At 37.7% G+C, this 16,763-nt stretch overlaps 1 protein-coding gene across 2 annotated transcripts in view; it reads left to right on the top strand.

Moving 5' to 3' along the window:
* The first annotated feature begins 555 nt into the window (after positions 1–555).
* MAGI2 (membrane associated guanylate kinase, WW and PDZ domain containing 2) overlaps positions 556–16,763 on the top strand; it is a 1,483,873-nt gene continuing 1,467,665 nt past the window's right edge. For both annotated transcript variants that reach the window (XM_064289914.1, XM_003407180.4), the window contains exon 1: positions 556–1,280. In XM_064289914.1, the coding sequence (XP_064145984.1) occupies positions 980–1,280 (301 nt within the window). In that variant the 5' untranslated portion in view covers positions 556–979. The remainder of the gene's footprint in view (positions 1,281–16,763) is intronic.

The raw sequence follows: 16,763 nt of genomic DNA, 5'->3' as shown, positions 1-16,763 counted from the left end.
GTACCCCCACGCGGCCTCTTTCTCACAGCAGGATCCCGCGCCGTGAGGCTCCCAGAGCCCAAGATGTAGCACCAGGCACTCGAATGCGCCAGATGCCAGGGTCCCGCTCCAACCGGTCCCGGGTTGGAGGAAGCCGGGCTCTCCTCACTGCGCAGCAGCCGAGCGCACTGCATGGCCGCTTGGAGGCAAGGAAAGGTCCCTATTGGGCTTATAGCCCTTCCAGCTCGGCCTCCCCACGCGGGCCTCGGTTCCCCTCCTTCCCCGCTCCCTCCTCCTCCCGCAGGCTGCCAGGCGGACCCAGCCTGCCTCTCTCTCTGCCTTCACTACCGGGTCAAGCTGTGGAGGGAGGGAGCGGAGACAGTGGCGAAGCCCTCCCCAGCTCCCCGCCCGGCGCGCGCGCGCCCCTCCTGCCTCTCCAGCTTCCCCCTTCCTCCTTTCTCTCCTCCCCTCCCGCCAGTTACAGTATAACTAGTATACACACACACACACACACACACACACCCGGACCCTGCCGCTGCCACTGCAGCTGCCATGGATATCAGCTAACAACACACACCCAGGCGCGCGCGCGCGCGCTCCCACTCGCACCACGCAGGAGTGGCCCCCGGCATCCCTACCCTCCTTCCCCACCCCCAACCCACCCGCTCTCCAGCTCTGCTACTGCTTGCTCAGGCTGCTGCCGCCGCCACCACCAACACAGCTCTCCTCTACTGCGGGGCCACAGCCTTGAGTGTCATTCAAGGGACAGCACAACCTCACCCAAGCTCTCCTACCTCTGCCCAGCCGTCCCTCTCATCCTTTCCCTTCCTTGTCCACACTCCATCCAAAGAAGAGGGAAAGCACCGGACAGACGGGGGAGGAAGGCAAAGTCTGCTCCTCTCACCCCTTTGCCCCCCTGCTCCTCCATCCTGTCCTCTCACCACTAAACCATCCCAACCCCAAAGGAACCCCAGAAGCTGAGGCGACTCACCCCACTGCCATGTCCAAAAGCCTGAAAAAGAAAAGCCACTGGACTAGCAAAGTCCATGAGAGTGTCATTGGCAGGAACCCGGAGGGTCAGCTGGGCTTTGAACTGAAGGGGGGCGCCGAGAATGGACAATTCCCCTACCTGGGGGAGGTGAAGCCCGGCAAGGTGGCCTATGAGAGCGGCAGTAAGTTGGTATCGGAGGAGCTGCTGCTGGAGGTGAACGAGACCCCTGTGGCTGGGCTCACCATCAGGGACGTGCTGGCCGTCATCAAACACTGCAAGGACCCCCTCCGGCTCAAATGTGTCAAGCAAGGTGAGCGCGGCGGCTTGCTTAGTGCTTTGCCAGGCTGCGGGACCGCTCGAGGCGCTGGGGAATGGCAGGGTGGGCGCGCGTGTCGAAGGGGGTGTGTTGCACGATGGTGGGGTGGGGTCGAAAAAGGACCGGCAGGCAAATGAGCTTTGCAAGGCGTCTGACCAAGGAGCTAAAGCGAGGGGAGGGCAGGTTGCGGTGTGCTGTGCAACTTTGTTTGCGCAGTTAGACCCTCGTGTTTGGAAGGAGCTCGGCCTTGTCCGACCTCCTCAGAGGTGCGGGCCAGCTCCCGGGGCATATTGAATGTGCGTCAGTGGCATCGCCCCAGTGAATAAAGAGCTTTTGGGAAAGGAATGAAAAAGGGAAGGAGGGAGTGGAAGAAGACGCAATTTGAGGGTGCAGCGGCATCACAAGCGGGTCGGGAAGGAGAAGAGGGTAGTGGGGCAAGCAGAGAGCTGCAACCCCCACTCCAGGAGCAGGGCTCGAGACGCCTTTATCCGCGGCAGCCCCCTTGGAGTCCATGAGCCACTGGCTATACAGGAATGGAAGGGACGGATGGCTTTGAGTGTTCGGACCGATCTTCTGCAACTTTTTTCCCCCTGCTTCACTCCTGTCCCCCTCCCCCGCCTACGGTCGTGTCATGTGGGCATCGCGCGTCACGTGCGCACTGACTAACCCGGGTGCTCACCCCGAGCCGGCCCGCGGGAAGAGGCTCGGCGCTAGGAGCGCCTGTTACTGTTGGGAGTTCTGGGAAAAGAAGTGGTTACCCGAAAGCACTTTACTAATGGGTTGCCTTCGTGGAGTGGAAGTCCTCTGTGGTTGGGTTCTCCTAAGGCTCAGGATTTGGGGGGCGTGGTTAAGGGGAGGAGTTCGGTGGAAATGCCAGCTGGTTACCCGCGAGGTTCCTTCAGCTCCAAGCTGATTTAAACGTGCCCTAATTGAAGGCTATGTTGTGGCTTTACGGTGATTGGAGTCCCACAGAACCCTTTTCCTAATTCTGTATTTGTCTGAAAGAAAATTATGGCAACGAAGGAGGAAAAATTGAGAAGAAAGTTTGGAAAAAAAGACTTTAACTAGAATAAAATAGTGTAGCTTTGCTTTCCGCACGTGACTGCATACTTTTTCCTAATTTATGATGCACATTTTATGTGTGGTATGTGTATATGTGCACATACATATCAGTCTAAGGGTTTTCTTGTTGTCGTTACATTGTCCTGACCTAAAGATGGGATCGAGCGTGGGATTTTTGTATTTTGAACAACTACTTAATGCTACTGTGTGAACAGCTATCATGAAACTCTCTAAGGGAGTTGTTTTCCATAAAACCAATTTTAAAAGTAAACATGTGAAAAAGAAGCCTTGGGCAAAGCTTCTTAAATGTAAAATGCCATACAAGGAAATATTTACATTAGGAGTTTAGCGATGATTAGAGATGGGTTACTATAAACATTGACTTTTAGGTCATCATAGCTCAAAACTGGATAACACCGAAGAATATGTGTTAGGGAGATAAATAGACTATCTCCGTGTTTTACAGAACGACAAACCTGAGGCTCCAATATAGGGATTTGTGTTAACATACAGATGTCATGATACTACTCATAGCAATAGGTATCATTGTCAAGTTCCTGCCCTGGATCCAAAAATTTAACTAGTAATCATGGTTTTGTTGGTACTGAGCTTGGTATTTATAGTACAAAGTGGTTGCAAAATTAATGCTTTCTTAAATTGAACAAATGAGAGTATCCTGATAAGAGATACGATTGCGCTACTATAGTTTGCAGAGATCACCACATCTTAAATGTTGTATTCAGTTCTAAACACTACATGTTTAGATGAACATTGGCAAACTGTGGAACCCCTGGCAGTGTAGTGGTTAAGAGCTATGGCAGCTAACCAAAAGGCCAGCAGGTTGACTCCACCAGGTGCTCCTTGGAACCCTATGGGTTAGTTCTACTCTGTTCTATAGGATTGTAACGAGTCTGAATTGACTCAGGTCAGTGAGTTTTTTTTTTTTTTTTGGGCAAACTGTAACACCAGGTAGTAGGAATGTGCCGAGAAGAGAAGAAAAAGGAGATGGTTGGGTATAGTAGATACAGCCTATGAAATTCAGTGGAAAGATTTAGCTTGGGAAAGTGAGTGCATGAAAGCTGTCATTAAATATTGAAAAGCTATCAAGAAAGAAAAGGAATTCAGACTATCCTGTGATATTCCACGGAGTTCAACTAAGATCAATCCATGGAAGGTTTTAAAGGATGATGCATCTTTCATTTAAAAATGAGCTTTCTAATATTTAGAACTTTCCAAAAATCTGGAGGCTACATGGTGAGTTAATGAGGCTCCTGTCATTGTGGGTATTCATGAGAAGCCAAGAGACTATATTCCATGAATATCAGAGGGTTGACTCTTAATGTAAGTTGGGAGCTTGAAGTACGTATCATTTAAATCCTGCCATGATTTAATCCAAGGTGGACCCTGATAGCTCAACTTCTACATTGTTTTACTTGAACGATTATTGCTTCTAGAACTAATGGAGTATATGTATAGTGAAGTGCTATTTTTAGGAAAAAATCTCTTTTTTTTTCCCTATATTAACCCTCAGTTCTGGGCTTCATAGTTTGCTGATTATTGATATTCATGATGTTCACAGGTAACTGATTCACCTCCTGAATCACTATTGACAAAAAAAAAAAACAGCTTTTTTGAAAAACAGGGTACTGTTGATATTCTTTTAATTAGAGTAATTCATATGCATTATTCACTTGTTGAAATTATTCTTTTATCTGTCAAATAATAGATAGGTTTATTTAAAGTATCATTGAATACAATATAAAGTTTTCAGACCATTAAATATAGCACCTGTGTGTCTTGGGTTTCACTACTTGCTGGAAACACATTTAGAAACTCTTGGCTCCAGTAGTTACATTTCCAGAGAGCTAATAAATTAGCTGAAAGCTTAAACATGGTTTGTTTAACACTTTAAATATTAGCAAGACAATTGATTTTTAAAAATCTATTCATATATTGGATATTATACAGAAACTATATACATAATTATAACTTTATAACTAAGGCATAGTTTCAAAGAAGAGATTTGAATAACAAGAGTATTGATAAAATGTTTAAAATTATGTCTATAAAGTAAAATTAGTCAAATGAGTAAGTAAAAATTGAGCAAACAATACAATTTTATAGTTTTGTTTACTCAAATTTTATTTATTCATTTGACTCATTTTACATGATAGACATCAAAATTTTAAGTTATAATTTAAAAAGACGGTGAGTTGCTAGTATTTTGACACATGCTAGACAAGATAGATGTTTCATAGCTTTCCTATACTATTTAAATGTCTTTAAAAGTGTTTTAAATGTTATTTAATTAAATTCAGAGGATTCCCTTTTTAATTTAGACCTGTCTGTTTTTAATTCACACAGTGATAAGTCATATAAGAAAAATACAATTTATTGTAATTTCCAATTTTTTAAATAAACTATTTTAGTTTACAATAATAAATATTCCTCATCAAGTATTTAATTAAAATGAGCAGTTCTGTTCTATGATCTCAATAATGCATCAGACCCAGTTGAAGGAAGTTTCCTGAGTGATTTCGAGGTCTGTGCTGTAGTGCTAAAGGTTTTATTGTTTATTTTTTAAGTTTGCCACTAAAGTTCACAGCAGCCAGTAACATAGGCCCTTGTGTCCTACATTTCTTGGGCTATGGCTGCTAATGAATCTAATACCACGTGGAGACTGACATAGCCTGGACTTATTTTCCCATTTTGGACCTTACAGTGGAAAATAAAAGGCAAAAAAGTTTTGTAATTCTTCCCAGGTGGAAGAAGGGCCAAATACTACCTTTGAAATTCAGTTCTAGAGAATATCTACATTGCTTTCCCCCCTATTGCTCCTTTCAAAGACACCTTCAAAGGAAAGTAGATCCACATTTGTTGAGCCATGCTTTTTTCTTCCCTGACTTCAGGCTGGCATCATAAAGTTAAGCCTGTATGCTTCTTTTTATTTGGAAAGTGAAAATCAAATTATGTCAAATTTTCTGCCAATAAAGACTGACTTTCCTCCTTAGAAATTTGTAGTATGTGAGTTTCATTGTTCAATAAATATTATCATTGTTTAAACATTTTGATTATTAGTTATTTTAGAAAGAAAATATCTTTCATGTTTTGGAACAAGGTTAATGAAACAGTTATCGTTGTTTTGGCATAATTGCCAGAGACACCACTGTAGTTTTTTCCTATATGTAGATAATTTAAATGGTATGACCTTGAATGTTAAGTGTGACTGTATGCTTTTTTATTTGTTTATTTTTTTTGAATGAGAGCAGTCTCAGGGTGAAATCACAATTATAAGCATTTAAGTGCTACCATCTCTGATCTTAACACCCTGCACAGTTTTGGGCACATTTATTATACTTACGTTCCTTTTCAGTTGTCTGAAACTCACACACTCAGTTTCATAATGAGCAAAAAGTTTCCACATTTGACATCCGTCATTGCTTGTAGTTTAAACAATGGCTTCCAAAAGTATAGCGGTTCCTGGCTGAATCATCTCCCTTAGGAGATGAGATCGAGTAGTGGTTAAAGGTGCAGTCTTCCAAATAGACTGCCTGAGTTTGAATCCTGAGTGTACCGCTTGGTTTTAGCTGTGTGAGCAAGTTGTCTGACCTGGGGTTGTAATAATATCTTGAGAATATTAAATAAGCTATGCATTTAAATCAGGTAGTGTCTGGCAGGAAATAAGCTCTATATAAATGCCAGCTAATGTTGTTCTAAATATGTTGGTCATTTTGAACTAGTCACTGTATAATTTTTTTAACTTTCAAAATTTTGACTCTTAGTTGAAGATTAACTGAAAAACATGAAATGCTAGACTTATTAATATTATGAGTAATTTGCAAATTGTATGCTTGAGGCTCTTTTGTAGAATAAAGTAAATGTTTTTCTTTGAACACGATCGATGTGAAGAGTAACGACACTAAGCAGAATGGAACGTACTTTCACCTTTTTAAAAATAACTCCCACTAATGTTGCATTTATATGTAAAGATCTGCTGTCATATATTTAGTTTATACTTCAGCCACAGTTTATTTTCACCCAGTAATTTATTCTCCTTGCACCCATATATTTCCCTCTAAACAGTTGGTGAATATATTAAATCGTTTACTCCAAGCTTGACAAGTATAGAAACCCTATTAGAATTCACCAATTTAAGTGCAGGCATTTATTTATACTTCTTACATGTGACTGTAGTTAGATACAAGTATTGTGTTTTAAGGCTGAACTTCTACTCCTCAGCTAGAAATCAAGTACCTCATAGAGAAGACCAATAACAAAACAATTAACTTACAGTCAATAATGTATAATAGATAAAAAAAATTAATCAAAATTCAGCAAGAAGCTGATTTTGCAATAATGAGAAAGACAGTTGCCCAGTATGAATAATTCTCTGTACTACACTGTTATAAAATGAAGCAACCAACAGTATCTCTACCAGGAGCACTCCAGTGATGTAGCCTTTTAATTGAATTAATCCTAACTTAGAAATTGATAGAAACATCTACCTTGAAGCTCCAGTGCCCAATATTTATTTATAAAAGTATTTCTTAGCCACAGTCTTTCTAGTTATCATGAAAAGAAGCATGGAACAGGGTCTGACAACTTTCTTAGTGTTGTGACATTTTGTAATATATTCTATCTAATACTCAGCTCTCTCTCTTCTGTCTCCAGTAAAGACTGATATAATGATCCCTTTAAAATAAGTAAATTATAGTTAATATCATACAAATAATTTAGTAATATGCTTATAATTGCTGAATTCACATAGTTAATAAAATGTTTGATAGGGTTACCTGCTAAAACCTGTTACAAAATGCTGACATCATCCTAGAGAGTTATAATTGCTCCCATTATTACATTTCATTGAAATTTAATCAACTCTTTTTAAAAGAACTTTATTTTGTAAGTAACTTCAAAAAACTTAAAAAAATTTTGTTAAGGTTAATAATGTTTACTGTTTTGGATAGTCTTGAAGAAACAGGAAATGTAGTCTTCTTTGACAATTTACTTATTCTTAATTCAATTGCATCCAATTTATCTATCTTCAAAGATCCATTAGGCTAATAAGTGGATATTTTAAATGAATGATTGGATTTGTTTCAACATTTGAAATAATTATATGGCTTGCTTTACAATGGGAAAACGTTTTCTCCTTCTAATTGCTGTATCAATCTATGTGAGGTTTTCAGTTACTTTTGTTTACTTTAAAATAAGATCACTGTCAATATCACAGCAGTCATCCTACATACAGTAACTACCCAAAACAGATATGTGAAAGAAGACAAAATAAGCCTTTGTAGTGTGAAATAAAAGATATTGCAGATAATGATTTTTCAATAACAAAATTTGTGGAAGAATTTTTATGAATCTCTTAACTGCTTTTAATGAAACTCATGCATAGGAATTCAGATGTTTTTCCATAAATATCCATGGATGTTGTTAAGTAACTTTAGATAATAAAGTAGAAAGAAGCCAACCCTGTTTAATTTTTTAAAAAATAAAGTATATTTTTATCTTTTATGTTACGTTGTGTTTGAAGAAGCTTCTCCAAACATAACTTTCCCAAAGGCTTTATTGAATTATTTATATTGCCATAGTTCACAGGTAGCAAAAAAACTATTTGCATTTTAGATTGTCACTTAAGAGACTATTTGGAATGTCTGAATAAAATATTTAGTGCAAAAAAACTCAATTATATGTTTTTAACATTTATTTTCATTGTATAGGTACGCAGTGTTGCTTATCCCAGTAGTCTGTGCTGCTGTACACAGGAAGGTGCATACGTAGCTGGAATATATATGAATATAAGGATAACAAGTGCTGTAGAAACCTACAGATTAATTTAGAAACATACCCTAAACTTGTCAAAATCTGATTAGTTGTATTGCAAATGTGAGCAACCTTCAGAGATATGAAATGCCCATTTTGATGGGTTCATGGTTGACCCTAGTTTGTCTTTCTCTGCGCTGTAAGGGTGTTAAAAACAACAACAAACTCTTTACTAGACAACATTTCTTCAAAAGATAGCCAAGGATTTAACCTTACAATGTCACTAAAATCTCCCAAAAGTCTTGATTTATTTCCAAAAGCACCCTGAACATGGATAACCGTAATCTTGCTTTTCTAGAAAGTCACATACTTAAGGCATCACAATTTTGGAGGTTAAGAGTGGGGTCTGCATACAGCATTGAAGAAAGTTGACCTTCCTTTGAAAGAACAAGAATTTCAACATACTCAGCTATCTGCATTTAAAATACTAAAACCTTCTTTCTTAATGTTTATTCTGAAAAGTAAACTAGCTATCTAGCTAGCTCTCCTTTTCCTCTTTGGTTGGAAGTACACGTACTGTTCTTTTTTCAGTTCAGTGCTGGAGAATCAACTTAGTGAATAACAAAATTGTTCAGCCTTTTTGGACATATATAATACACAAACGTGCGTGCATTTTTCAAACACTAAAGTTCAATGCCATTTTTTAAATCAATAGCCTCAGAAAAGCATTCATATATGTGAGGACGAAGTCTTATTTTAGGGAAAACAATTACATAAACTTACTCCATGTGTGGCAAATATAGCTGAAGGCTTGGGTAGTCACCCATTAATTTTCAACTGTGAGTGATTTGTTTTACCCTTATTAGCTCTGATGATAAAAAAACAAAATGATAGGATACCCTAAAGTCATAATGAAATCATGTACCCAGATAATAAGTCAGATTTTAATAGTTTAGATTTTGGTTATTTTTATTGGCATTGTCCAATGACTGGTTAACCACCCATAATGTACAGGTCAATGTTATTGTAATAGGAGGAGGGATAGGGACAAGGGATGTGATTATTCATGAATCGGATACCATATTTGCAAAACGATTTAAACTGTGATTGGTTTAGATATCCCAGAGTAGATGAGAACCTGGCTCTAACATGGTATGAATATACTATATATTGAAATTTGAAAGAAGTAGTCATTTAAAAATAATTTAAATATTTCCTAACTTACAAATGTTTAGCTAAAATGCCAGTTACTTTATTGAGAAATTAAAAATGTAAAAAGAAAAGAAAACAAAGCGATAATAACAAAACAAAACAAAAAGTTTAATTAGCCTGGATCCTAAGAGGTTTTGTAATAAAGTAGAGAATATAATACTTTGAATTACATTAATCTTATAAATTTAAAACTATTTTTCTTTCTGTAAAATTAATCCCCTATGGGGCAGCACTGTATATGAATTTACAAAGTGTATATATATATATATATATACCATGAAATCTAATATGAAACTGTGTGAAATTTAATGATGTATTTTGAAAGCCCAAACAATATTCCAAGCTACTATTATGAGTAAAGAAAATGCATTTTTTTGTTCCCATTCTAAGTCTTCCTTTTCAAATTAATTGGAAACTCTTCACTGCCTAATGTGAGTGTCATCATGTTACCCTTTTTCCTTGGGAAGATAAGACTCTTAGCACTAAGGCGATGCTTTTCCTTCAGCCGAATACCCTCTCAGACAAACCTTAGAAGGCCACAAAGCTAGTAGAGAAACCACTAGTTGTCTACCTGGCAAGTGTCTCTTCCCTTCCCCCTCCTCACCTTCTTTGCTATCAGAATGCCAGTTTTTTTCAGGTAATCATGTGTTGATATGCTCCCACAAGATTTATGTCATCTTGGCCTGAGCCCAAGGGGATGAACCTTAACAAGCCTAAACCAAGCAAGGTAATGCTATCCTCCTTGCCAGTGATTGGTTTAGGAAATGACATATAATTCAGTTCTGACTAATGAAATGTAAGGCAAAATCCCTTGGGAACTTCCTGAGAAATTTATTAATTCTTAAAATAAGATCCAAGAAAAAAAAAATTGTCTTTTCTGTCTGTGAAAGTTGCTGCACAAGGAGGTGACACTTGGAGCAGCTGCAGCCATCTTGTGATCTTGAAGAGAGCTAGCCAAAAGGTGGGGGGTGGCAGAACAGAAAGATGAAAAGATTCTGGCTCCTTGATGAACAGGTGAAATAGCCAACCTAGGACTGGCTGTATTTCAGGGCTTCTTGTTACTGAAATAATAATAAGCAAAATATTTTAAGCCATTTAACTTGGGTTTTCTGTTACTTGCAGCCACAATCATTCTGATTGATAAAAAACTGAAAAATGGCATTAAAATAGGTATTTTGTTTCATTTTATGGTTTTGGGGAACATTTGGTGAAGATCTTTTTCAGTAATAGAAGTACTTTTGGGGATTAAATCAAGATGTATTTTCCTGTTACATAAGCTCAGTCCAACTCTAGGTATGTCTCCATTACCTCATTCAATTTTGTGCTGATTGAATTTCTGTTTTAAATTCCAGACAATTCTTACCATTCTAAAGTTAAAAAAAAAAAAAATTCATTTTAACATTACCCAAAGTAGAATATAATCAAGAAGGCAAATCATTTACAAAAATATACCAACAGTACATGCCAAAACCAACTTGAACTATTTTTTGAATTATGTGGTATTTACAGATGTCTGTGCCATTGATCCAGGAGTGAATGTAATTATAGACTGACTCATCAAAAATGTTCCAGGCTCCATTTTTCCAGGGCTAGAATTCATTTAGTTATTATTCAACAAACACTTATTGGTAATCTACTCTCTGGAAGGCACTGAGCTAGAGACTAGTGATAAGATGAATAAGATCATCTGTGCTCCCAGGTCGTACATTGTTTGGTATGTGTTGTGTGACCTGAGTTAAAGGTCACTAAGGTTGAGGCTATTTTTATCTTTTAAAGGCATCCTTCATGATGTAACCAGAGAAAAAAGTAAGAAAATAAAATGCCCTGGAGAAGAAATACAAAGTATTAAGAAGTATTCCCCGTCATGGATTTAAGTTCAAGAAGTTCTGTAAACTCTGCATGCATGTATTTTTTAATGTTGTGCCCTGTGCCAGGCATTGTGCTAGATAATGACCATAAAAAGTGCATAAGTCTTGACCCCACCCAGGAATTTGACAACCCAGTTCAATAGTTAAGAACGTGGAGCTTTGAAGAGAGATACATGTGGATACCAGTCACAACTCTGTCCTGTACTAGATGTGAATTCAACAAATTATTTAATGTCTCTACAAATCAGTTCCATCCTTGGAAAAACGGGCATCATTGCAGAACTTGATTCATAGGGATGCTATGAGAAATAAATCTGATAACGTCTACACCATGTTTAGCACAAAACAAATAAGAAAATAAACTCATTGCTGTCAACTTGATTCCAACTCATGCTTAACCCCAAGACCTGGAATATAGTAAAGGCTCAATAACTGTTTGCTGTTATTATAATTATCATATATAATTTATAGCACTTGTATTACCATTATATGTTAATATTTTACTTGGTTAGCAATTATCTATAAACAAGTACTTTCAATTCAATAAAAGTTTCAAATACTTGTGCCCAGCAGAAGGGCACTTAGTCTGTCCTGGAATTCTAAGCAATGTTTCATGGAGGAGATAATGCTTGAGCAAGTGATCATGTGAGAAAGATGGGTGAACTTTCCAGAGGAAAAGCACAGAGGCATTGATAATGAGAGCTATGGGCAGTGTTCCAACTGTTTCCAAGTACTAAAGTTTGCAGTTTCAGATAGAAAGTAGTAAGACGTGAGCTTGGGGAGTTAGATGTGGGCCAGGCCATCATATAGAATTGAAAGATGAACCATTAAGAGTACGTTTATTATTATCACTATTATTATAAATAATAATCGGTATTATATATATTATAATATAGTATATATTATAATATATATAATGTAATCGTTATTAGTATAAATAATAGCTGGAACTCGACAAGACTGCCTTGTTTTTCCAAGTCTCACAAATTTTCTACCTTTGACAGGGTGCAGTCTTTCCACTATTCTAGCATTCGTTTTAGTGGAAAATATTTGAGTTTTCCTTCTCTGACAGGTTTCCACCTTACACAGATTCCGGCTTTCGCAGTTTTTACTGTATTATTATTATATTACCAAATACTTGTGCAGCACCTACTATATGTCAGTCAGGGTTCTAAGTGCTTTAGGTATACGCTAATTTATTAATCCTCATATCCTATAAGATAGCTATTATAATTAACCACATTTTGCAAATAAGGAAACCAGAGCCCAGAGAGGTTAAGAAACTTACACAAAGTTGCAGAGCCAGGATTCAAATTTAGGTAATCCTTTTAACAAGTATTCTGTCCTACCTCTTAATGTTTGAAGGACTTTAAAGACAGACTTGACAAGATCACATTCCTGCAATGCTTCCCAGTGAGAGAAAATGTCAGCAACACTCCATGGAACACATTCAGGCAATGAAAAGACCTGGTTAAGGGAGTTGAGAATAGAGGCAGGAAGAACATTCAGGAGGCTGCATAGTTATCAAGAGGAGAGACTTTAAGCTCTCCAACTATAACAGTGATGGTAGGAATGGGGAAGAGCGCACTGAGATAAAAAATATGTAAACAGTAAAATTGGTGCAATCATGATTGGGTATGGAAAAAGTGAAAAGAGTCTTGCTTGACTTTCTAATCTCTGCCACAAATACCATTCGTTAAGGTAGAGACTTGAAGCATGGGACAGATTTGAGAAGAAGATAATTCCATCTGGGTTATGTTAAATTTGAGGTGCATGGAAAGGATTAAAGTGGCAGGTATCTAAACATCACAGTCTGAAGGTCAGAAGGATGATTACAATTTAAGGTATAGATTAAGGAATCTGAGGTTACCCAGTGAGAGAACAGAAAGGAAAAAAGAACAAAGAAACTCACCAGATTTGAGGAGAAGCTAAAGGATACCAGGGAGAAAACAGACAGCACGGTCAGAGCAGTCTCAGTACTGAATAAGTGGTTTCACTGCCAGGCAGCAGATAGCCAGAAAGATGCTGTCCAGCGTTTTCTTCCCATTGCACCTGGCAGCCTGGAGGTCACCTTTGTTGATGCCATTTCAGTGGAGTCGATGGGGCAGAACAGTCTGATGTCATAGGGTTAAAGAGTGAATAGGAAGTGAGAAAACAGAAATAGGGTATAGAAACTACTCCTTACAGAAGTTTGCCTTAGTAGGAAAGGGTAATGGCTCTTCCTCTACAGGAGGTATATGGTTAAGAGAAGTAGGGGTGTGTGTGTGTGTGTGTGTGTGTGTGTGTGTGTGTGTGTTATGATGAAAGAGGCTTGAGCTTGGATTTTTGTATTTGTCACATTAATATAATTTATTCCGTCAATATAAAACTATTTTAGCAAATTAAGATCTTTTGATTGATTAATTGAATAATTATCCATTTCATGTTTGTTTTGTGTCATGCTAAATTAATGGGTCTTTGCATTAACATGTTAATAAGGCTCAGACACTACCCTCCACGAATACATGGTAGAAGAAAAGCAGTCTTATAAGAAGCTAACCTTAAGACATTGTGTCTTTTTTGATGGTACAGGGATAAACATACTGCTTTTAGAGCACATACTACAGAGAGGAAGAAGCAGAGTAGAATAATATTCTTCGTGTGAATGAACCTTGAAGTCAGAAGACTTAATTGAATCCCAGTTCCAATTCCATTGCTATGACTTCCTTATGGTGGGATTAACTTTCTTTCACCCCCAGTCTCCTCGTATGTTACAATGTGGTTGTTAGAATCAAAGAAAATAATGTAGGGTAGGAGAGGCTTTCTAAAACCTTAAGTACAGTTCAGTTGGAACTGCTATTACTTGGAGACAAGAGATGGGGGTAGGGTGGTACTTCAAAGGAAAAGGGATCTTTGAGATTGGCTCTGAAGCATGAGTAGGAGTTCAGGAGGGGAGGCTTAGGAGGCAGAGGTGGGAGAGGGTGAAAATGCCCCTCTTATCCAGAGAACTAGTAAATGTAGACCAGTGAGGCCAGAGAAGGGAGTGCTTCCGGATCCTAGTGGCAACTGAAGATTTGTCCAGAAGGAAGATTTAGAGTCATATCCGAGAAGGCTTAAATGAAGAGTTTAAGAAGTTAGGGCATTGTTCTTTAGGTAGCTAAAGCCACTGAAAGTTTTTAAACAAAAGAGAAGCATAATAAAAGTAGATGGTTTTTAGGGGGAAAAAACAAAAACTTGTTATGTGATATGTATTGAGGGGAGAGGAAAATGGGAACAGGGCCTAAATCTGTCAATAGCGGGAATGAAGGGAGGGGACATATTTGAGATATCTGTTAGAAGCAGGATGACTAATAATTTATAACGAACTGAATGGGGAGTAGTGGAAAAGGGGAGGCAGGAGTCAAACATGACTTAGGTTTCTGACTTGGGGGTGGGTAGGTGAAGTAGATAAAGATGCCATTAACTACAGAGATTAAAATTTAGTCTACAGGGAAAATAACTTCAGGCTGTTCTAGAAAGGGAAATTGCTTTGTTCGAGAACTGCAGAAGAAGCAGCGTGGCTACATTCAGTAAGCTGTGGCTCTCACTAAATGAGTAATAAGATTATACTCATGAGGAACTTATCACTGATATTTTACTTTGACCTAACAATTTGAACTAGGTATTGGGATAAAACCAAAACCAAACCCACTGCCATCGAGTCAATTCCAACTCAGACAGAATGGAGTTAGAAAATGGCCTTTTATTTTATTTTAGCAGATTTTCTCACTTTATTTTGCTCCTTTTAATATTACTTGGAAAACAGACTGCGTGGAGAGAAATCAGTGACTTGGAATATAATGCATTTGAGGTCCCTGGCAGATGGCATGTTTCTGATGTTCAAAATTGTTGGTCATTTGTGTGTAGAGCTCACAGAATTGTTGGAGCTGCCAACTGGAGAGTTGGGAGGCATTGTTTTTACAGTGATAGCTAGAGCCTTGCAAGTAGATAGATCCTTTTAGGAGAGCATCAGGAATGAGAAGAGCCAAGAAGGGAAATTTGAAGAGCATCTATAGTTATCAGGCTTGCACATATATTTTTCTTTACTTAGTACTTCTGATTTAGAGGGGAAAAAAGCTACATCTTTAATAACCTACAAACCAGTTGTCTTAAATTGGATTCTTAATTGTATGTCATATATGTCTTAATTGTATGTCAAATATTTATCACTTAGGGATTTTTAATGCTAATGTATCAATGTATCACTGTTTAACACTAAGGGTAATGTTTCTATTTTATTAGCAAGTCAAATATGAACAATAAACATGGGTTCAACAGTACTGCCTTTATTTGCTGCATGATTTTAGGCTTAATTCAAAGGTCATAGTAACTAAAAAAAAAAAAAAAACCTTCAGTTTTTGGTTCTGTTAGGTGCTATATTTAGACCAATCTCTCTGACCCTTGCTGTGATGTTCTAGGCTATATTTGGAGTAAACACTGAAAATGCAAACTCTTCTGTACATTGTATTAGGAATTCTTCGTTGAAATTATGCTTGAAATGAATTACCTTTCTCTGACATGTAAATTATTCACAGGTTTCCATATGGCAATAGTTAGAATATTCATCTTTTGAAAAGTCAAAATTCTCTCTTTTTTGTAGGTAGCTTCTATAGTTCAAGGTCCCAGAAATGAAGCATGAAATATTCTGAACTGTATAAATGTTATATAATTGTCATAAATTAGATGATTGACATCTACCAGTATCTGAAAGTACATTTATTTTATCAAGAATTGCTGTGTGAGAATTAAATTGATTCTCCTGATTCTTAATAGTCCAACAGATATTTCCTCATTTTCATTTGTTACAGCATTAGTTCGTCAATGAAGTTGTCAACTTTGTCACTTTAACTAAATCTTGAACTCATCAAGGGCAAGGACAGCACCTAATTTCATGCTTGTTTTCCAAACACTTGGAATCAAGCCTGAGAATTTGTCGAATGTTTAGGAAACTTTTTTGTTTTAATTTAATGAATGATAAAAGTTTTTTTTTTTCCCTATAAGGCTTAATTTACTTGAGACACATTAAGAACCTCTGTCCACAATTAACAAATATCATAACTACAGTTATAATTATATTGTCAAAAATATTTTAAATATTTAAAACAATTTCTTCTTAAATATACTTAGAGCTCACTATATTACACAGTTAAACTTTTGGCACTGTGATCACTGCCTACCTTAACCATTATAAGACTCGTTTTGGATGAAGTGTCATTTTTTTTCCAAAATAGTACACAACGACGCCCGATTTTATTCTGAAATTCGTTTTGCTTTTAATTAATGTAAATTTTGGGGTTTTCTCGGTTTATTAAGCGTGCTTTTCATTCTTACACTGAAGCTATTGTGAAAAGGAAGCTGCTCTGTTTAATTTAAAAATTATGTGGTAAACAGTTTGGCAGTGTGTAACCTCTGCTGACTGTGATTCAAAATAGTATGAGCCTTGTAAAAAGCCAGTTTGCTGAGTCAATTAGCAGTCAACATCTAAGAGAGTTTAGCTGCTAATCACCAAGGCCGAATGACATTGCCACAGACCTCCAGTATCAAAAAG

Source organism: Loxodonta africana, chromosome 8 (assembly GCF_030014295.1).
Source record: "Loxodonta africana isolate mLoxAfr1 chromosome 8, mLoxAfr1.hap2, whole genome shotgun sequence".
Lineage (NCBI taxonomy): Eukaryota > Metazoa > Chordata > Mammalia > Proboscidea > Elephantidae > Loxodonta > Loxodonta africana.
This window is presented reverse-complemented; position numbering and strand designations above follow the sequence as displayed.